This window comes from Neoarius graeffei, chromosome 3, assembly GCF_027579695.1.
Source record: "Neoarius graeffei isolate fNeoGra1 chromosome 3, fNeoGra1.pri, whole genome shotgun sequence".
Lineage (NCBI taxonomy): Eukaryota > Metazoa > Chordata > Actinopteri > Siluriformes > Ariidae > Neoarius > Neoarius graeffei.
The window spans coordinates 13,202,241-13,225,766 of NC_083571.1; the positions used below are offsets into that span (position 1 = coordinate 13,202,241).

Below are 23,526 nucleotides of genomic sequence, written 5' to 3' on the forward strand. Positions count from 1 at the left end.
ACTGATGACTTTTAATTGCCCTTAGTTGTGAAAGTGTATGTGCATGGTGACCTGTGATGGACTGGAGTTCCATCCAGGGAGTATTCCCACATCATGCCCAGTGTTCCTGGGATAATCTTGACCAGAATAGAGCGGTTACTGAAGATGAACGAATGAGTTGTATGAGTAGTTGTAACAGGTCTATTTAAAATGATCTTAACTGATAGAAAGAATGTAGAAAGTGATACCATTTAACAATGATCTAACAACTATTATTATACATACAGGACACTTTTTCGATGGAATAAAAACATTCTATTCCCTTCTAGTGGGTTTCATTCATTTGGTTCGATAGCATGCAATATTGTTAGCATATCGCTTATCCTACATGTATCACGTTACTCTACCCAGTGGAGAATGAGTGTTGAATATGGCTTACGATATTGCATGGTTGTCAAGACAACATGACATCACACGTCGGAGCTGATGAGAATATTCAATGAGAGAGTTTTCTGCTGTGCATGCACAGAAGCATTTCTTTGTTTGCCGGGAAAGAGAAAGGCGTGTTGAACACCCGAAAGGCTACCAAAACTTCATTAGATATTCTTCGCGCATATTTACAAGCAGTGATGAACCGTTACTATTAGAGCTGCGATTTCAGCTCAGCCAAAACTTAGCCAGACACACCAAAAAAGCAACAAGGCAAAGGATTTTGTAAGGGATTAGCGGCAGACTGCCAGGTTGCTCCGTTGTGTGTACAACCCCGATTCCAAAAAAGTTGGGACAAAATACAAATTGTAAATAAAAACGGAATGCAATAATTTACACATATCAAAAACTGATATTATATTCACAGTAGAACATAGACAACATATCAAATGTCGAAAGTGAGACACTTTGAAATTTCATGCCAAATATTGGCTCATTTGAAATTTCATGACAGCAACACATCTCAAAAAAGTTGGGACAGGGGCAATAAGAGGCTGGAAAAGTTAAAGGTACAAAAAAGGAACAGCTGGAGGACCAAATTGCAACTCATTAGGCCAATTGGCAATAAGTCATTAACATGACTGGGTATGAAAAGAGCATCTTGGAGTGGCAGCGGCTCTCAGAAGTAAAGATGGGAAGAGGATCACCAATCCCCCTAATTCTGCGCCGACAAATAGTGGAGCAATATCAGAAAGGAGTTCGACAGTGTAAAATTGCAAAGAGTTTGAACATATCATCTACAGTGCATAATCTCATCAAAAGATTCAGAGAATCTGGAAGAATCTCTGTGCGTAAGGGTCAAGGCCGGAAAACCATACTGGGTGCCTGTGATCTTCAGGCCCTTAGACGGCACTGCATCACATACAGGCATGCTTCTGTATTGGAAACCACAAAATGGGCTCAGGAATATTTCCAGAGAACATTATCTGTGAACACAATTCACCGTGCCATCCGCCGTTGCCAGCTAAAACTCTATAGTTCAAAGAAGAAGCCGTATCTAAACATGATCCAGAAGCGCAGACGTCTTCTCTGGGCCAAGGCTCATTTAAAATGGACTGTGGCAAAGTGGAAAACTGTTCTGTGGTCAGACGAATCAAAATTTGAAGTTCTTTATGGAAATCAGGGACGCCGTGTCATTCGGACTAAAGAGGAGAAGGACGACCCAAGTTGTTATCAGCGCTCAGTTCAGAAGCCTGCATCTCTGATGGTATGGGGTTGCATTAGTGCGTGTGGCATGGGCAGCTTACACATCTGGAAAGACACCATCAATGCTGAAAGGTATATCCAGGTTCTAGAGCAGCATATGCTCCCATCCAGACGACGTCTCTTTCAGGGAAGACCTTGCATTTTCCAACATGACAATGCCAAACCACATACTGCATCAATTACAGCATCATGGCTGCGTAGAAGAAGGGTCCGGGTACTGAACTGGCCAGCCTGCAGTCCAGATCTTTCACCCATAGAAAACATTTGGCGCATCATAAAACAGAAGATACGACAAAAAAGACCTAAGACAGTTGAGCAACTAGAATCCTACATTAGACAAGAATGGGTTAACATTCCTATCCCTAAACTTGAGCAACTTGTCTCCTCAGTCCCCAGACGTTTACAGACTGTTGTAAAGAGAAAAGGGGATGTCTCACAGTGGTAAACATGGCCTTGTCCCAACTTTTTTGAGATGTGCTGTTGTCATGAAATTTAAAATCACCTAATTTTTCTCTTTAAATGATACATTTTCTCAGTTTAAACATATGTCATCTATGTTCTATTCTGAATAAAATATGGAAGTTTGAAACTTCCACATCATTGCATTCCGTTTTTATTTACAATTTGTACTTTGTCACAACTTTTTTGGAATCGGGGTTGTAGTTGTCGATGTTGATTTAAAAAGTAACGAAGTAAATTACACAGGGAAATGAATACTTAAGTCTGAGTGAAAAATACTGTAGCAAGCGTGCAGCATGGAAGATGAGTCTGGAGACAGAAATCTTAGTTTCTCGGTCGTTAGCCTGTACTACTTGCTCTCGATAGCACTGGCTTGACTGCTTTATTAATATTCGCTAACACTACTGATGAACGCTACACTGGCTGGTAGGGGACTTCACTGCTGCACTGATGGCGTCGAGTCACAATTAAGCTCATGTTGGCCTTTGAGAAGGCCGAGGGCGATACATTTTTGGTCCCTCTCATTATAAATCAAAATATGATTGGTTAATTCGTCTGTCACTTCCTACATAAACATACACTGCCATGGCCTTCTGTCCCGGCAAAGAAGTCCTAATCAATGAGCGAGCCAGCTCTAAACTCTTCTCAGCCTAGAGACAACAAACAAAAAAATCTCACTGGATAACTCGATTTTAATGTTTTCAGTACAGTAACCCTATCAGCAAATTTGATAGAAAATGAGGCCGAATTAGAATTGGAAGAGAATAATTATCATGAAATTATGAAAGAAATTAAATATAACATTTGAAATGCTGATATGTTTGGGCCTTCTCTGAAGGCTGAGAAGGCCCTGACAGTTCCCCCTCCATTTACAAGAGAAAAACATACCAACGGACATCGAAAAACTGGAAAAGAGTATAAATCCAGTATGTATAATAATAATAATAATAATAATAATAATAATGACTTTTGTTTGTGGTCTATCAGATATATTCCACTCAGCTACTCGTCTTTGACTCGTTCAATATCATGCTAGCTGAATGGAATATATCTGATAGACCGCTCAACGCCAGCTAATATCATTTAAATATTTGGATTTATTGATTTAACCCTTTCGATTATTCATAACTCCTGCGAATTCTTCACTCGCAGAACTGTTAGGGAGTTAAAAATAAAACATTTCTACAAAGAATCTTAGTGACAGCATTTCGTTATCACAGTAGGTTCCAAGTAGAACCATGTTAACTGGCTACAAATCCTTATTTATCTTTCAAGAGCCTGTTTTTCTAACTGAGATGCATGCAGAGTGGATGATGAGTCCTTGAAGCTACGGTATGCCTGGAACAAAACAAGTTTTACATTTTTGCCCTGTGGTTACGCTGGAAGAAATTGTGTGCCTTGAAATTTGCCCGCCAAAAAGCCGAGCTCAAATCCACCGTGTCCTCTCAGTAGGGGCAAACGGCAGATGTCCTTCAGCCCGGACTCCGTCGCTGTGCTTCTTACCTAGCATTGCTTTCCCCTCGTCCTCCAGCTCGAAGCGTAGCGTCTGCAGCTCCTGCTCCGACTGCTGCTTCAGCGTCTCGATTTTCTGCCTGTGGGCTTCTCTTAGGGACTGCAGCTCCATGTGATGCTGCTGCCGCAGACGCTCCTCCAACTCCTACACCAACACACACACGCACACTTTTTAAATCTCCGGAAAGCAAACTCTATTAAAACAGAATCTTTTAGTAACCACAAATTAGACATGGACTCTAATGGACTTTCTCCAAAGCCATCAATTAAAGCAGTTTGCAGCCTGGGGATCATTAATAAGTCTTTGTCGGTCAGAAAAATTGCATAAAAATCAAAAACCACTTACACATATTAGCAACTTATTGTGGATTTTAAATGGCTGTTCCGTTCAGGTTGTCAGTGTAAGCGAAGCAGACATTATGTCGTGCTAATCTGGTCAGTCATGTTACCACCAACGACAGATGTAGAAATCACTAATGAAATGGAAGTAGAGGCAATTACGTCTCTCGATGCTTTAGGAAAGCTTAATCTGCTGCATCTGCACTTTACAAGTTAGAAAAAGAAGTCAGCAAAGGTACCTTCTTACCTAACACCCTAACCAGAGACGAGTTTCTCTTTCTCAGTCTCTCTTTCTCTCAACAAATGGTCTTAAGTTCACAACACTTTTGGGAAACTGGATCCAAATTGATCAACAGCGGGAAATTTTTTTAAATTCAATTCTTAGTTGTTAATTTTCTATTTAAATTATTCTGATTTGAATTCTGTTGTATTATTTATAGTTTCAAAGAAAAGCCGATAAATTTGATAAACTCGAGCCAAGCTAGTCTGAAGATTTGAAGATACAGTACCTAAGACACCACGTGGTGGTGTAGTTTATTGGGTGGAGCTTAAAGTGTGTGTAATCATGAGTCAAAAATAAGGAGGAAGCGCTGAAATCAAGCAAGGTGCAGAGCATGTAGAGAACTCAAACAGGAGTGCTAGGAGAGCACAACATCCCCCACTGGTAACTATGCCATAACTCTGGTAAAATGCAACTGAATTGGACGAAATTACAATATGCATATTACCAACATATAACAAAGAATCCTGTCAAGTTTCATAAAATTCCTCCAAAAATTGTGAGAAGAGTTGATTTCAGAAGGTGAGCACCCTTCCCGGGATGGACAGATGGACATCGCCACAGCATAATCCCCCTTTGGGCCTTTCAGCTAGCGGGGGATAAAAATTGTGAGGGAAGTTGATTTCAGAAAGCAAGCACACCTTGATGAAATTGCCAAAGTACAAGTCTGTTAATAATCAAGAGCATAACTCTGGTAAAATGTGCCCAAATTAAATGAAATTTCAATATGCGTATAACTGTCATATAACAAATCCTTTTACCAAGTTTGGTGAAATTCCTTCACAAATTGTGAGAGGAGTTGATTTCAGAAGAACGTACACCCTCATGAAATTGTCAAAGTACAAGTTATTTAATCAAGGGTCAAAACTCTGGGAAAACTCATCTCATCTCATTATCTCTAGCCGCTTTATCCTTCTACAGGGTCGCAGGCAAGCTGGAGCCTATCCCAGCTGACTACGGGAGAAAGGCGGGGTACACCCTGGACAAGTCGCCAGGTCATCACAGGGCCGACACATAGACACAGACAACCATTCACACTCACATTCACACCTACGGTCAATTTAGAGTCACCAGTTAACCTAACCTGCATGTCTTTGGACTGTGGGGGAAACCGGAGCACCCGGAGGAAACCCACGCGGACACGGGGAGAACATGCAAACTCCGCACAGAAAGGCCGTCACCGGCCACGGGGCTCGAACCCGGACCTTCTTGCTGTGAGGCGACAGCGCTAACCACTACACCACCGTGCCGCCCCTCTGGGAAAACTGTTAGACAAAATTAAATCACAATATGCGGATTACCGTCATATAACAAGGCCTTTTGCCAAGCTTCGAGAAATTCGTCCAAAAATTGTGAGAGGAGTTGATGTCAGAAGGCAAGCACACCTTCACATTGTGGAAGTACAAAGTTGTTCATCAAGGGATCTGGTAAAATGTGACTGAATTTAACGAAATTACAGTATGCGTACTACCAACATATAACAAAGAATCCTACCAAGTTTGGTGAAATTCCTCCACAAATTGTGAAAGGAGTTGATTTCAAAAGGAAAACACACTCTCATGAAATTGTCAAAGCGTAATTTTGGTAATCAAGGGCTGTAACTCTGGCAAAATGTGTCCCAATTGAATGAAATTACAATATGCATATTACTGGCATAGAACAATGCCTCTTGTCAAGTTTCGTGAAATTCCTCCAAAAATTGTGAGAGGAGTTGATTTCAGAAGGTGAGTACCTTTTTCTGGGACGAACAGACAGACGGACAGACATCACCACAACATAATCCCCTTTCGGGCCTTTCGGCCAGCGGGGGATAAAAAGACAAAGTGATGTAATCTATCCACATTCACTGGATATGAGCAATCGTGTGCTCTGATTTGCTACTCTACTACTAGGTTATTAGCTTTATATACCATGAGTAGAGAAAAACAAAATGGCGGAGTGTTTTTCTGAACAAACCAAAGACAAAATAAAAACTTGACTTGAAAACAAAACTACCCAAAAAAGATCAAAATCTGGAATAAAAGTATTTGACGGTAAGAACGTATCTTTTTTTACTTTTCAAGAATTATTATTATAGCATTTTTCACAAATTGCTACTGTCATTTCGCCAGTTTGTTTACATTCTAAGCGGAAATTATTTTGTTGGACGTTTTGTCGAAAGTTTTTATTTATTGAAATTGCAAAAGTAAAAATGCTCTGTTTCTTAAAATCCAGTGAATGTGGATAGAATAAAACAGTTATTCCACTCAATCTCGTTGTACATGGCTTATAGCCAACTCAGTGCTATGTGCCTCGTCGGCTTTCAGCTCATGTACGACTTGATTTCGTGAAATAACTGTAAATTAGCAGGTCAACTGCAAATGTCAAGTTATGGCACAGTATAAATAATGCACAAATCATGTATAAATGATCTTGAGATGTGTCAAGAATCATTTTATACTCACATCATGGCACTCTGAATCAAATTAGCATTGAATCCCTATATAATACATAATGGAAAGGTTTTTTTTTTAACGATTAGAAAAACATGTTTGTTTCTAAGTGTAGTGTCATGTGGCAGGATTTTCAGGATGGTATCAGAGCAGGACAACGTTTCCTAGTTTTCTGGTATTTCCAGGAAATAATGTGACGTGATGCTTGCATTTGATGGAAATTACAGCAATTCAAAATAGCACGTTCTTGTAACATCATGTGACAGCTTGCATTGTTCCTGTTCCATCTTGTAGTGTTATTAAGTGAGAAGAATAAGGAGTTGAAAAATGATCAACATTAGTAGTTTGCAGATTATGTAGTCAGTAATGGAAAAGTCAAACTGTAATAAGAGGCTAAACGGTCACATTCTCGCCATTACCACTTCCTGTTGCATTTGCATGAGAATAACACCATCTCGAACATTCTTTCTTTACTGATTTGTTATTCGATGACACCTCCATCGAATATTTTTTTTTCTTCATTGACTGCATTTCCTGCTTTATTTAATCTCACATATGTGCCCTTGCACAACTTGCTGTTAGAGGAAAATAATCAGTCTTGTGTGATATTTCTGTTACCACCTCTAAGTTGACTATTTTCCATCATTACATAAAATCATTTTCACCTCAAAAACTCAATTTGATGGAAAGTTGTCAAAAAAATTTTTTTTTCTTGCATTATACACACCAGAGCATCAGTGACAGTAGCTTAGACGGCTGTACCATGAGAAACCAGACTCGTTTATAATTAGCCAATTTGTTCTTCATGAGAAAAATTAGATCTTCCAAACAAAAGAAATCAGAATCAAAATCCATTGAAAACTCAGGGAGGAGTAGCGATTTTCCTCAAAGTTCATTAACCGGCCTAACTAGCAACTTGTTAATGAGAAATCACAAAACCAGGGAGTAACTTTTGTGCAGATGGATTAGATCTTCCAAACAGAACAATCAGAATCAAAATTCATTGAAAACTCAGGGAGGAGTAGCGTTTTTTGTGAATTGTGGGCGGACAGATGATGGGTGCCGCATGATTGCAATAACTCACTGCCCTACGGCTGGTGAGCTAATAAAGCCAACTGAGACTTGAAACTGAAACCAAGTCTTAAAGTTTAATAGCTAAAAACTTTTAAACTGGCTTATTAGTTTATCCTCAGTAATCAGGATCAGTGTCAAACTTTAGATTTTCAAGCTACAATGCCTACAACGCAGTAGCGGCTGGTGGTCTTTGAAATATGGGAAACTCAGTTTTAGGTCTACAAAATAAAACTTTTCAATTATTTGTTATTTGTTGTTATTTATATGTGAATTCTGCCATGTTCTACTCTGACTCTGCCAAGTAAACTTCAGTGTGCACATGAACTTAAGTGTTCTTTGTTTTTCTTATGCCTTTTGTATATCCTGTCAAAGTTGGCCAAATCTCCAAAACCCAGTTTTGACCCAATAATGGGATGGTCTCAGTAGCAAAGCAGTGACCTTATTCTGCCTTGAACCCAAGTCTACAGGGTACCAAACCTGCACCCTGACCACAACACCAAAGAGCCAGGCTTGTTGGCATGGCAGAGCACATCCTCAACTGTAGTGACAGGCATTCTGTCACACTGCCCTCCCCTTTGGGAGGTGCACACAGGCATCCCTCAGCCATACTTCTCCCATACCAGGGTGCCCCACCCACTCATGCTTCACCCATCTCTGGGGTCCTTCACACAGGGCCACCTATCCCTCGTATACAGGGCACACCTCCGATGGCCTTCCAGCAAGCCATCCCACTCCTGACACCATCTGGAGCAAAGCAGGAGAACAGTGACCTTATCCTGCCTTGAACCCAGGTCTACAGGGTACCAAACCTGCACTCTGACCACAACGCCAAAGAGCCAAGCTCGTTCATATGGCAGTCAGAGCACATACTCAACTGTAGTGATGGGCACTCCATCACAGTCTCATTAAGAGACAAGTCCAACAGGACATTCTCTTGGTCAAAGCCCTCCCAGTGAACCAGTTTACTTTGTCATACCAAGACAGCTGAAATGAGTGATTGTGCCTCCTTGACTCTTGAATTAAATCAATTTTGGGCATTGATCTGCCATGTTGTTTAATTCTGAGCATCTCCTCATAAAGCCTGGCGCACACAGGTGATTTTCCGTCGCTTGGTTGTGCAACTTTTTGATGCAAGTGAAAAATTGCTTTGTTTGCGGATATTTGCAATGACGATTTTTTTGTCAACTGTGACAGATCGCAGGTATCAAACATGCTTGATATTCTACGACAAAAAAAAAAAATCGCCAGTTGCTGACTTGTTGCAGAGCTATTGTTGCGTGTGCGTGTCTTTGCGATAACAAAGTGATCACCTCCAAAGGCTAACCCAATCCCTGCCTGCAAAGTGATTTCCACGTGACTTGCATCCCCCTCCCCAAATCGCCCACTGGTCACAGATAATGCACGCATGCAGCTACCCGAGAAGGGAAACTTGCGTCCAAAAATAGCAATACGCTTGTGATGGGAAGTTGCTCGTGTGCATCGGGCTTAAGGAAGAGCATCAAAATCAGGTCTTCTCCAAAATCAGGTCAACAACATTAGTAACGTTTGCCATTTCCCATTTTGCACAGCTAATAGCTAGCTAGCTGGCGAGATTTCCCCTTAAAATAAACAGCCTTTACTGATCCGAAACATAAGCAAGTAACAAACTCACAAACTCACAAATATTTACAATTTCATTTACAGTATATACAAATGGAAATAGGAACTGCATATTGGTAGGAAAAGAACGAGAATGAGCAGCAGCTAGTCTCAAGACTTCACTTGCCAACACACCGCATGATGGACTGAGCTTGAATCCCTCCGATCGATGTGACGTATAATTTTAAAACACTGTCAGTCACATGACATTCAAAAGAGATTTGAGAGTTCCTCCACTCATCCGTCATCATACAGAAGCCCAGTGTCCAGTCCCGCCTTAATGTCAGCGACTCTCCATAGACCCCCAGTGAAGCCGGGAGTCCAGAAGTTACGTTTTAAAAGAATATTGTCCAATAAATGTCTCTAAGATCAAAGCCTATCCCGTAGTGGCATTGAACTACAAAGACGCTGAGCATCAATGGGTTTTCAGTGGGTTTTGCTTCCACAGGCTTCTCTGTGGGAAAAACAAAACAAAACACATTATCAGATTATGACGACCAGCGAGAAAGAACTGCTGAACAAACCAGCCATAAAGCTGAGCACTTTCTAGCACAAAATATCAATTTGGAATAAGAGTCATGTAAATACAGTGGTGCTTGAAAGTTTGTGAACCCTTTAGAATTTTTTATATTTCTGCATAAATATGACCTCATATTTATGCAGAAATATAGATTTTCTGGTCCTTCCACAACATTTCGATTGGATTAAGGTCAGGACTTTGACTTGGCCATTCCAAAACATTAACTTTATTCTTCTTTAACCATTCTTTGGTAGAACGACTTGTGTGCTTAGGGTTGTTGTCTTGCTGCATGACCCACCTTCTCTTGAGATTCAGTTCATGGACAGATGTCCTGACATTTTCCTTTAGAACTCGCTGGTATAATTCAGAATTCATTCATTATTCCATCAATGACGGCAAGCCGTCCTGGCCCAGATGCAGCAAAACAGGCCCAAACCATGATACACCCATCACCATGTTTCACAGATGGGATAAGGTTTTTATGCTGGAATGCAGTGTTTTCCTTTCTCCAAACATAATGCTTCTCATTTAGACCAAAAAGTTCTATTTTGGTCTCATCTGTCCACAGGACATTTTTCCAATAGCCTTCTGGCTTGTCCACGCGATCTTTAGCAAACTGCAGACAAGCAGCAATGTTCTTTTTGGAGAGCAGTGGTTTTCTCCTTGCAACCCTGCCATGCACACCATTGTTGTTCAGTGTTCTCCTGATGGTGGACTCATGAACAGTAACATTAGCCAATGTGAGAGAGGCCTTCAGTTGCTTAGAAGTTACAGTGTTTCCCACAGACCAGGTAGCAATTTGTGGTGCTCCACTGTGCCAATGAGGGAATCGTGCGCGGTGGTGTCGTGGTGGTCGGTGGAGTCGGTCATTGGGGTGTATGCAAAGTGTTTACAGCGGGCGGTGTTCAAACACATAGTATTTTTCTTCAGAGTCACCTGCTGGGACTATTTTAAAGCTACAAGAAGCATTTGAGATTATTCAGTTCAATCTAAATTCTTTTAAGTTCTTTAAGAGAAGACAGCTAAAACAATTTTTACCAGAACCCTGCCTGGTTTCATTCCTTGACCCAACTTTACATTACAGGGAAGGCCATTAGTTTGCTGGGCTTGATGTTGGTGGAAAACCTGTCTTTTAAATTTATGAAAATTACTCACCAAAATTGAAGTTGAAGTTTAGTTTTTACCTTAGTTTTTGGCCTTTTTGGTGGCAATCTTTCAATCATTCTTTAGTTGACATTCAAGGAATAAATTGCAAAAAACAAGCTGGAGGTTTTTATTTTAAATACTGAACTCAACACTTACCTCAACCAATAGTAAAATGAAATAAATAGTATAATGTAACAACAAAATAATAATAAAATAAAATATCATAATTAGATATAAGAAACCACTTAAGGTAACACCAAAGCAACTAACAATAATGAAAAAGCATTACCCTAATTGGTGCAAAGCCTGCATGCCCTATCAGAACATTTAATTCTCCATGGCTTCCTGAAAAAAAACTCAAGTGCCCTATCATAAGGGAAGTCATTGGGTTCGGGACCATTTATGGAGATTCATAAGCAGGCTGAGCCTATTCCTGAGGTCTGTTTTAATCTATGGATAAAAAAGTACATTTTCTTCATCATCAAAGCACTACAAATTTCATTATATCAAAAAAAATACAAAGGAATACTGAATTTCTATGTGCTTACCCTATTCATAGCTGAGAAATCCCGTTCGCAATTCTACTTCGCCAATAAAGCTAATAAAGATGTTTCTTAAAATATTCAGATTTTATGCTTCAGACAGCATCAACTAGGCATCCCTGCGAGTATAACAACATTTTATTTAGGCTAGTGGGAAATCCTTATTTATTGTGAATGTCAAGCCATTATTAATAACTTGCATGAATGCTGAAGCAGGATAAACGGGATAATGCAATAAGGCCGGTTCCTCGCGTCAAGCTGCTACTGTATGCATCAAAATTGGTTTATAGCCTGACTCAGGGATGTCCGTTTCATGTAAGCCAAGAAGGCTATGATAAAGCTCATCACGAGCACGACGTAGGCTACCTTTTAAAATAAGGGGTTGGAAGGCGAATCGGGAAGGCTGCGTTATTTTTAATTAGCCTAACAGGCCTACTTGCAGTCCGGGTATATGCGCAACGGCAGGCCTGTGCACACGCCTCTCTCTCTGTCTCTGTGTGTGGGTGTGTGTGCGCGCGCGTGAACGAGAAGAAAGAGCACTATGAATGAACGGAACGATACGCAACGGAATTTTTTTTTTCAAAATCGCGAGTCTGATGTGGTGATAGGAATCCATTGTGTGGCACTGCGCCACACAATGGTCTATGTATGGGAAACCCTGAGTTACCCTGGGGTCCTTTGTGACCTCGCCGACTATTACACGCCTTGCTCTTGGAGTGATCTTTGTTGGTCGACCACTCCTGGGGAGGGTAACAATGGTCTTGAATTTCCTCCATTTGTACACAATCTGTCTGACTGTGGATTGGTGGAGTCCAAACTCTTTAGAGATGGTTTTGTAACCTTTTCCAGCCTGATGAGCATCAACAACGCTTTTTCTGAGGTCCTCAGAAATCTCCTTTGTTCGTGCCATGATACACTTCCACAAACATGTGCTGTGAAGAGCAGACTTTGATAGATCCCTGTTCTTTAAATAAAACAGGGTGCCCACTCACACCTGATCGTCATCCCATTGATTGATAACACCTGACTTGTCATGCTTCGCCCCGGACTTCCACTCTGGAGATTTATTATCTCCCAATTCAGCACTAATCTGGATCCAGGACGGGACTTTCATCTTGCTGGCATTCACTTCCTGGTTTGCTCTGCTATGTATAAAAGGCCGTTCTCAGAAGGGGACTTTGTCAGAACATCTCGTTGGTACTGTTTTCATGTCGTCTCTGCGCCCTTATTGCTTCTTGGATTTTTGCTCTCTGTTTTGCCTGTTCCTTGTCACAGTTTTTGCACTACGTTTTTTTTTGGTCTTTTTTCATGTTTGTTGAGCTACGTTTTTGTCTCAAGTTTTTTGTTTGGACTATTTTTATGCTAGCGTTTTTTGTCCTTGCCTGCCTCTTTTTTTGTCCCTAGTTTTTTCTGGATTATTTTTACTCCTATTAAATCTTTTTTATCATTGGATTTACTGGTCTGTGTTCTGCTCTTGGATCCTACTCACCACATCTCACCTCCCATAACACGACTCTAATTTCAGCTTCAAATTAACTGCTAATCCTAGAGGTTCACATACTTTTGCCACTCACATATGTAATATTGGATCCTTTTCCTCAATAAATAAATTACCAAGTATGATATTTTGGTCTCATTTGTTTAACTGGGTTCTCTTTATCTACTTTTAGGACTTGTGTGAAAATCTGATGATGTTTTAGGTCATATTTATGCAGAAATATAGAAAATTCTAAAGGGTTCACAAACTTTCAAGCACCACTGTACACATTTAACAGACAATTAACATTTAACAGACATTTCGTGACATTTTACAGGAAGCTTCCCTTGTAGTCTTACAGCAGTCGCCTCTGCTACAACCTCATGCTTAAGTATACGATATAAAATCGGTCTTCAAGCCCAAACAAGACACGCAGCCGGAAGCTCTGTCTCTGCAGGAATACTTGTAAGACTGAGAAGGTCAAATCATATCAGTCATCCAGACAGCTATCAGGAGACATGCCCCAGCCTTTCTATTCGACACGTACACAAACCAACACACAAAACCCCTCTACACACTCTCCCTCAGGAGCTGTGGGCTGTGCCGCTGTTTTCAGTCTGACTGACAAGACTCCCAAACCATCTCGCTTTCACTCTCTCCCTCATTTTAACACACAGCACCATCCAGGACGCATCTGAATTCTCAGCACGTTCAGTACAAACACTGTAGCAACCGTCCCAGAAGACAGGATCCCATTTGCACCTCCACAAGTGTTACTAGTGTGGTAGCACATCTGAATAGGCTTTGAGATCTAGCTTCCCCTCCTCTGGAGATGTTACACACTGGCAGGGTATGAATAGTGGACGGCTCATACGCTGCCATGTCTCAGCACTGAATGAATGACACTCAGTGAGAAAGCAGTGTATACATATAGAACATTCATACAACTGGCATATAATGGCCCACAAATCAATATAGACTCATGAGGATCTCGGACAGATTTGTGGGTCAGATTTTGGTCTGAACAGGCAACTGGATTAACATTTCAAAGACATTACTGAACTGTGATTTTGCACTCTTCCATTCCATTGCAAAGATGCCTTCAAAAATAATGAAATTTAATGTTTATACATTAAAAAACGACTATAAATCAGCAGTAAGCCATAATAAATGAAATAAAGTCAATATTTGGTGTGAGACGACCCTTTGCTTTAAAAAAAAATAGTAGTCTCAGGTACAATGAGTACAGTTTTATAAGGAAATGAGCTGTAGGTTTTATTGAGCATCTTACAGAACCAGCTTTTCTTTTAGACACTGACTGTCACACTCGTGTCTTAATTTTACACCAAAACCCAGGAGCCTTCATTATGTTTTTTTGTTTGGAAAGTGTCTCTTATGCAATATACTGCACTTTCTTTACAGAACATACAAACATTTTTCTATAACATTTATTTTATGCTGGAAAAAAAGTTTGGAAACCTAAACTGCTTTTGTACTGACTCCATAATGAAGAAGTTATAAAATAAAAGACTTTTGCACAGTATTGTATATTTAAAGAAATCTGCTTCATGGAAAGGAAAAGAAAGGAAAGGAAAGAAGAAAGTAACTCAAGTTTTTTTTTTTATTTGTTATGTATATTTAAACAAAACAAGAGTGCTCTGAGAGCACAATATTTCCCGCTGGCAACTAGGCCATAACTCTGGGAAAATGTGACTGAATTTAACACAATTGCAATATGTGTATTACCAACATATCACAAAGAATCTTGTTAAGTTTCGTGAAATTCCTTCAAAAATTGTGAGAGGAGTTGATTTCAGAAGGTGAGCACCCTTACTGGGACGGACAGACAGACATCGCCAAGGCATAATCCCCCTTCGGGCCTTTTGGCCAGCGGGGGATAAAAATTGTGAGGGAAGTTGATTTCAGAAAGCAAGCACACCTTGATGAAATTGCCAAAGTACAAGTTTGTTGTTAATCAAGGGCATAACTCTGGTAAAATTTGCCCAAATTAAGCGAAAATTCAATATGCGTATAACTGTCATATACCAAAGCCTTTTACCAAGTTTGGTGAAATTCCTCCACAAATTGTGAGAGGAAATTGATTTCAGAAGAACATCCACCCTCATGAAATTGTCAAAGTACAAGTTATTTAAAACTCTCGGAAAATTTTCATCCAAAAATTGTGAGAGGAATTGATGTCAGAAGGCAAGCACACTTTCATGAAATTGTGAAAGTACAAGGCTGTTAATCAAGGGCGACCGATTGAACAAAATAACAACATGCGTACTACCGATGTATAACAATGCCTCTTGTCAAGTTTTGTGAAATTCCTCCACAAATTGCGAGAGGAGTTGATTTCAGAAGGTGAGCACCCTTCCTGGGATGGATGGACAGATGGACATCGCCACAACATAATCCCCCTTCAGGCCTTTCAGCCAATGGGGGATGAAAAGGAAAAGAAACTTGCTACTGACATTTGCAAACCTCGTTTTTATTATTTGGTATATATTTTCAACAAACATGCTTCACAGAATGGAAAGAGGAAAAAAACGTACTACTGACTCTTGCAAAATAAAGATTTTTATTTGGAATGTATATATGCTTTATATTCTCTCTATCTACACATATTTCTACTACTTGGACTGTGACCTTGTAGCAGTGTAGTAGCTTGCGCGCCCCTGTGAGCCCAAGAGCTCATGCCAGCGGGGGTCCCTATAAACCCTCAGCAGGTTCAGCCTTGCCGGATTTGGTCTTGGGGGACAGGCCCGACAAACAACAGTCCACCCATTTCTCTCTAGACACGCACCTGGTGATGTGTGTCTCCCTGTGAGTCCACTCCATGCGTTTCTGAAAGAAGGATGCCGTATGGAAGATGGGCAGCCTACTTGCTAGCAGCAGTGAGGCCAGCACCCTCACTGCAGTGAATTTTTTAACATACGAACTCTTCAATCATGACATCACTATAGCTTCAAGCAAATGGGAAGTGTCACAGCAAGAATGATGGGGTGAGGGTAAAGCCCACGGGAACCCCCCCACACCTGAAAATTCAGGATGTCATCACAAATACATCTGTCAGATCAAGATCGCATTTCATCCATCGATAGCCATGACGGGGACCATAAGTAAGTAAGTAAGTAAGTAAGTAAGTAAGTAAGTAAGTAAGTAAGTATTCTTTGTACAACCCCAATTCCAAGAAAGTTGGGATGCTATGTAAAACAAATAAAAACAGAATGCAATGATTTGCAAATCCTTTTCGAACTACATGCAGTTGAATACAATACAAAAGACAATATATATAATATTCAAACTGATAAACTTTATTGGGACAGGGGCATGTTTACCACTGTATTACATCACCTTTCCTTTTAACAACACTCAGTAAACATTTGGGAACTGAGGACAATAATTATTGATATTTTGAAAGAGAAATTCTTTTCCATTCTTCCTGGATCAACAATTTCAGTTGCTCAACAGTCCCAGGTCTCTGTTATTGTATTTTACACTTCATAATGCACCATCCATTTTCAATTGGAGGCTGGCAGGTCAGTTTAGCACCTGCACTCATTTACTATGAAGCCACGCTCTTGTAACACATGCAGAATGTGGCTTGGCATGGTCTTGCTGGAATAAGCAGGGATGTTCCTGAAAAAGGCATCATCTAGCTGGCAGCATTGTTACTCTAAAACATATGTACTTTTCAGCATTAATGGTGCCTTCACAGATGGTGGCTTTTGAACTTTGTACTGATAACAATCTGGATGGTCCTTTTTCTCTTTAGCCTGGAAGACATGATATCCATGATTTCCAAAAACAATTTAAAATGTGGACTCGTCAGACCACAGCATAGGTTTCCATTTTGCATCAGTCCATCTCAGATGAGCTTGGGCCAAGACAATTCAGCAGCATTTTTGGATGTTGTTGATATATGACTGTGGCAGCGGGGGCGTGGCCAAGCAGCAGTCTGTGAATGGAGGGCGGGGTCGGGGAAGGTAAGTGGCTAAGTCATTCCGCCTGCTGTCAATTAATGTGTGTGTGTGTTTGTTACAGGGACGGAGCATTAAAGGAGGGGGAGAGCAGAGAAAAGAGGCTCCCAACCAGAATGCATGTGTGTGTGCATGTGTGAGGCTGAAAAGCTAGATATCTCTCTTTAAAAAAAAAAAGAAGTTTGTAAGAACCTCAGGTCCCGCCTGCCATGCTTCTGTACTCCACCCACATCAGGGATTTGCTACAGTTTTGCTGAAACCCAGGAGCGAGTACAGAAGGGAACCACCCCATGGAGTCCTCGCCAATTATGGAGCTCGTCCATGCCCTCGCTGCTGCCCAGCAGAACCAGCATCAAGCACTGACCGCCCTCTGGAAGGACCAGGAACAAGGCTTGGAAGCCTTGGTGCTGGCCCAGCGGGAAGATCGCCAGGCGTTCCAGCATCTGCTGGCGTCGGCAAGGACATCCAACATTACCACCCTGGACTCCCCTCACGTCACCCTCACGAAGATGGGCCTGCATGACAAGCCTGAAACCTTCATCGCTCTCTTTGAGCAAGCGTCCCAAGCGTAGGGGTGGCCAATTGAGCAGCACGTGGCTCGCCTCCTCCCGCTCAACAGGCAAGGCGCAGCTCGTGGCACAGCAGCTCCCTGCCGACAGCCAGCTCAACTACGCCAACCTCAAGAGGGCCATTTTGCAGCGGGTCGACCGCTCCCCGGAGCAACATCACCAGCGGTTCCAAAAGCTGACCCTGGAAGAGATCGGCCGACCGTTTGCATTTGGCCAACAACTCCGGGACGCCTGCAGGTGGTGGCTGAGGGCGAAAGACTGCGACACCGACAGGATCATCGACCTGGTGGCACTGGAACAGTTCATCTCCCGGCTTCCGGAAGGAACGGCAGAATGGGTCCAGTGTCACAGCCCAGCATCGCTCCAGCGAGCCATCAAGTTGGCGGAGGACCATCTGGCGGCGGTTCTGACGACAGGTGGACGAGGCGAAGGTGCCTCTCCTCATTTCTCTTCTCCCTCCCCTCCCTCTGGCCCCATTCCCCCACCGCGGAGGCAGGGGCCGACTCCCTCCCAGCCGGCCCGTCGCACCCGTGGTGTCCTCCCGTTTCCCTCGTCCGTGTCTGTGTCTTTCCCCCTTCAGGTGAGTGACGCCCTTAACACCGGTGCAGAGGGAAAGCCTGGGCCAGTATGCTGGTGCAGCGGGGAGCCGGGGCATCTCCAGAATCAGGGTTACGCAAGGAAGGTGGAAGCTGTGATCTGGATCCCCGACACGCCAGAGACTGCCCCTGATCAGGCCAGAATGTATCGCATACCAGTAAGTGTTCAAGGGGATACATATCATGCTTTGGTGGATTCCGGTTGTAATCAGACCTCAATTCACCAATGCCTGGTGCAAGGTGAGGCATCGGGGAGAACACAAGCGGTGAAAGTGTTGTGTGTGCATGGGGATGTTCAAAATTATCCCTTAGCGTCTGTCCGTATTCTATTCCAGGCCCAAATGCATAGAGTAAAGGCGGCGGTTAGCCTTCGTCTCACCCACTCGTTGATTTTGGGTACTGATTGGACAGGGTTTGAAAAGCTGATGAAATATTTAACACGTAGTGGGTCCTGCACTAGTAGGTCATGGGAAGATCCTGGTGTGGCGTTGACTGGAGAAGCTGTCACAGAGCCGTCTACGTCAGCACTGCGTCAGAGTGAGGAACAGCCCACTCCTCCTCCCTCTCTTGGGGATTCCCTTGGGGATTTCCCATTAGAGCAGTTGCAAGACGAGACTCTGCGGCATGTGTTTGACCAAGTGAGAGTAATCGATGGTCAAACTCTTCAGCCAAGCGCGGCACTGACCTTCCCTTATTTTGCTATTATTAAAGATAGATTGTACCAAGTGATGCAGGACACTCAAACTAGTGAACGAATAACCCAGTTGTTAATCCCAAAGAGCCACAGGGAACTCGCATTCCATGCGGCTCACTTTAATCCCATGGCTGGACACTTAGGGCAAGATAAAACACTAGCCCGAATAATGGCCTGGTTCTATTGGCCAGGGATTCGCGGGGATGTCTGTCGGGGGTGTGCGGCATGCCATGCATGCCAATTAGTAAATCCCGCGGCCACTCCAAAAGTGCCTTTGCACCCTCTTCCTCTAATCGAGACCCCATTTGAGCAAATTGGGATGGATCTCGTCGGGCCATTAGATCGGTCGGCACAAGGGTATCGCTTTATTCTAGTTCTGGTGGACTATGCAACGCGATATCCGGAAGCAGTGCCTCTCCGCAATATCTCAGCACGCAGTATTGTGGAAGTGGTCTTCCGCTTTATCTCCTGGGTTGGGATTCCAAAAGAAATCCTGACAGACCAAGGCACGTCGTTTATGTCACGCACACGGCGCGAGCTGTATGGGTTATTGGGGATTAAGTCTATCCGCACCAGTGTCTATCACCCACAAACGGATGGCTTAGTAGAGCGATTTAATCAAACGCTCAAGAACATAATCTGGAAATTCATAAGTGAAAATGCACGTAATTGGGATAAGTGGCTCGAACCCCTGTTATTCACAGTACGAGAGGTCTCGCAAGCCTCCACAGGGTTTTCTCACTTTGAATTATTATACGGGCGTAAGCCGCATGGTATTCTGGACGTGCTATGGGAAAACTGGGAGGAGGGACCTTCACCTAGCAAAAACGAAATCCAGAATGTTCTTGACCTGCATGCAAAACTCCACACCCTCACACACCTAACCCAGGAGAATTTGCGGCAGGCACAAGAACATCAAAGCCGGCTGTATGACAGGAGCATGCGCCTTAGAGAGTTCAAGTTGGGAGACAAAGTGCTCGTATTATTGCCCACGTCGAGCTCCAAATTAGTCGCCAAGTGGCAAGGGCCCTTCGAGGTCACACGGCGAGTCGGGGACATCAACTATGAAGTGAGGTGAACGGATAGGTGTGGGGCATTGCAAATCTACCACCTCAACCTTTTAAAATGCTGGAATGAGGGGGTCCCCGTGGCGTTGGTAGTCCTGGAGAAGGCGGAGCTGGGGCTGGAGGTGAAAAAGATAACGTCTCGGACCACTATGGTCCCTTGTGGAGACCACCTCTCATCGGCCCAACTCACGGAGGTGGCCAAGTTGCAAAAGGAATTTTCCGACGTGTTCTCGCCCCTTCCTGGTCGTACCCACCTCATAGAACACCACATCGAAACGCCCCCGGGGGTGGTAGTGCATAGCTGCCCTTACCGCTTACCTGAACACAAGAAAAAAGTGGTTCAGGACGAACTCAAGGCCATGCTCGAAATGGGCATAATCGAGGAGTCCCACAGACCTTGGTTCCCAAGACCGACGGGTCGGTCCGGTTCTGTATGGACTATAGAAAGGCCAACGCGGTGTCTAAATTTGACGCATACCCAATGCCTCGCATTGATGAGTTGCTTGATCGGTTAGGTGCTGCTCGCTTTTATTCAACATTGGATCTAACAAAGGGATATTGGCAGATCCCCTTGACTCCTCTATCCCGAGAGAAAACGGCCTTTTCCACACTGTTTGGATTACACCAATTTGTCATGCTCCCTTTTGGGTTATTTGGGGCGCCCGCTACATTCCAGCGGCTTATGGACACGGTCCTCCGCCCTCACGCTGCCTACACGGCCGCATATCTGGATGATATAATAATCTACAGCCATGATTGGCAGCGGCACTTGGAACACCTGAGGGCCGTTCTAAAGTTGCTGAGGCGTGCAGGCCTCACAGCTAACCTGAAAAAGTGTGCAATTGGGCGGGTGGAAGTACGGTATCTGGGTTCCACCTGGGTCATGGGCAGGTGCGTCCCCAAATTAACAAGACTGCAGCGATTGCGGCCTGCCCGAGGCCCAAGACCAAAAAGGAGGCGAGACGGTTCCTGGGGCTGGCTGGCTATTATCGTAGGTTTATACCTAATTATTCGGACGTCACCAGCCCCCTAACCGATCTCACTAAAAAGGGGGCTCCAGATCCGGTCCAGTGGACGGAGCAGTGCCAACAGGCCTTCTCTGAGGTAAAAGCTGCACTGTGTGGGGGGCCACTTTTACACTCCCCTGACTTTTCTCTCCCCTTTATTTTGCCGACTGATGCATCGGACAGAGGGCTGGGGGCCATTTTGTCCCAGAAGGTGGAGGGCAAGGAGCGCCCCGCGCTGTACATCAGCCGGAAACTCTCAATGCATGAGAGCAAATACTGCATGATAGAGAAGGAATGTCTTGCCATCAAGTGGGCGGTCCTCGCCCTCCAATACTACCTGCTGGGGTGCCCTTTCACTCTCTGTTCAGACCACGCGCCCCTCCAGTGGCTCCACTGCAAGAAGGATGCCAGTGTGCAGATCACCCGTTGGTATCTCGCCCTCCAGCCATTTAAGTTCGAGGTGATCCACAGGCTGGGGGCACAGATGGTGGTGGTGGACTTCCTGTCCCGTCAGGGGGGGGAGTCAGCTTCAGGCCAGATGGCTCCCTGGCCTGAGTCAGGCGGTGGGGGTATATGGCATCGGGGGCGTGGCCAAGCAGCAGTCTGTGAATGGAGGGCGGGGTCGGGGAAGGTAAGTAGCTAAGTCATTCCACCTGCTGTCAATTAACGTGTGTGTGTTTGTTACAGGGACAGAGCATAAAAGGAGGGGGAGAGCAGAGAAAAGAGGCTCCCGACCAGAATGCGTGTGTGTGTGTGTGTGTGTGTGTGTGTGTGTGTGAGGCTGAAAAGCTAGATATCTCTCTTTTAAAAAAATAAAATAAAATTTTGTAAGAACCTCAGGTCCCTCCTGCCATGCTTCTGTACTCCACCCACATCAGGGATTTGCTACAATGACTTTCACTTTGCATTTGTAGATGCAGCGATGAACCATGTTTCCTGACAATGGTTTTCTGAAGTGGTCCTTAGCCTGTGTAGTAATATCCTTTGTTCAATCATGTCGGTTTTTAATACAGTGCTGCCTGAGTGATCGAAGGTCACAGGTGTTCAAGTGCTGGTTTTTGGCCTTGCCCTTTACATACAGAGATTTCACTAGATTCTCAGAATTTTTTTGATATTATGGATTCTCAATGGTGAAATCACTAAATTCCTTATAATTGTTCATAGAGAATTGTTCAGGCCTGTGATGACCTGGCGACTTGTCCAGAGTGTCCCCCACCTCTCACCCATAGTCAGCTGGGATAGGCCCCAGCTTGCCCCCGACCCTGCACAGGATAAGCGGTTATGGATAATGGATGGAAGTGCTGCTCTTAAACTGTCAGACTATTTGCCCCATCCTTGCTTGTGAAAGACTGAGCATTTCCAATGACCAATTAACCTGTTTACTGCATTAGGTGGTCACTTTTGGATGGTTTCTCCTCAATGCTAGCGGCGTTATAGGCTTGGAAGGCTGCCTCGCACTCACTGTCCCAGCAGGGGATATAGCTGTTACGTCTGCCCCGGGGAATGGAGGCCTTAGCGGCTGAGTTGAGCATGGATGTGAAAGCCTTGTACGTCTCTGACGCTGGTCAAGAGGGGTCTGGGAGCTCGGAGGATAGCGAGTTGGCGAGCGAAGTAAATTTACTCCAATCTGCTTTGCGAAAATTCCATCTCTTTTTCCCAAGACTATTGACGTTCATCCCTACTTCGGTACTGATTATAATTGGGCAGTGCCCAGATCGGGGAAATTTATCCAGTACAGATCTTTTACATGAGCTCGCCAATAAGTTTGAGACAAAACATAGATCGGGGTTAGTCCAGGTCTTGTGTCAGCCAGAGAAAAACGACTTGCCGTCATTGGCGTCATAGAGCAGGTAGAGGTCCGATGCTTCGGCCCATTGGGCAATCATCTCTCCATTAGTATTGGTATCCAGGTAGCCCCATAGGGTGTTTCCCTGACCATCCCTGCTATCTGGCGCAAGGCCAATGTGGTTGCTATCCTCAAACCTAAGAAACCTGCTGAAGATCCCAAGAGCTACAGGCCAATCTCACTGCTTTGTATACCATACAAGCTGGTGGAGAGAGTAATCCTGGCGCGCATAAACGGCATTGTGGAAACAAATCTTCCACAAGCCCAGGCAGGCTTTCGTAAAGGCAGATCCACAACAGACCAAATAGTTCGCCTTGTAAATGACAAAGAAGGTGCCTTTCAGAAGAAAGAAAAAGTTGAAGTTGTATACATCGGTCTAACAGCCGCCTACGACACCGTGTGGCATCGTGGCCTCTATCTGAAGCTCCTACAAATGATCCCTGACGTGAAGCTCATGAATTGCATTATGCTCATGCTCCAGAACCGATCTTTCTATGTCACCACCTCAAGCGGTGAGCGAAGCAGAAATCGCCAGCTCCGAAACGGCTTACCACAGGGATCCGTACTTGCTCCCATTCTCTTCAACATCTACACCGCGGTCTACCCCGCCACCTCGGCAACTAAGTACCTATATGCGGACGACAGTGCAATTGCGGCCCAAGCCAAAACAT

At 43.7% G+C, this 23,526-nt stretch overlaps 1 protein-coding gene across 4 annotated transcripts in view; it reads right to left on the reverse strand.

The window, feature by feature from the left end:
* Nucleotides 1–23,526, reverse strand: part of fam184ab (family with sequence similarity 184 member Ab) — a 440,896-nt gene that overhangs the window by 93,769 nt on the left and 323,601 nt on the right. For all 4 annotated transcript variants that reach the window (XM_060915808.1, XM_060915811.1, XM_060915809.1 and 1 more), the window contains exon 12: nt 3,637–3,790. In XM_060915808.1, coding sequence (XP_060771791.1) covers nt 3,637–3,790 — 154 coding nt within the window. The remainder of the gene's footprint in view (nt 1–3,636; nt 3,791–23,526) is intronic.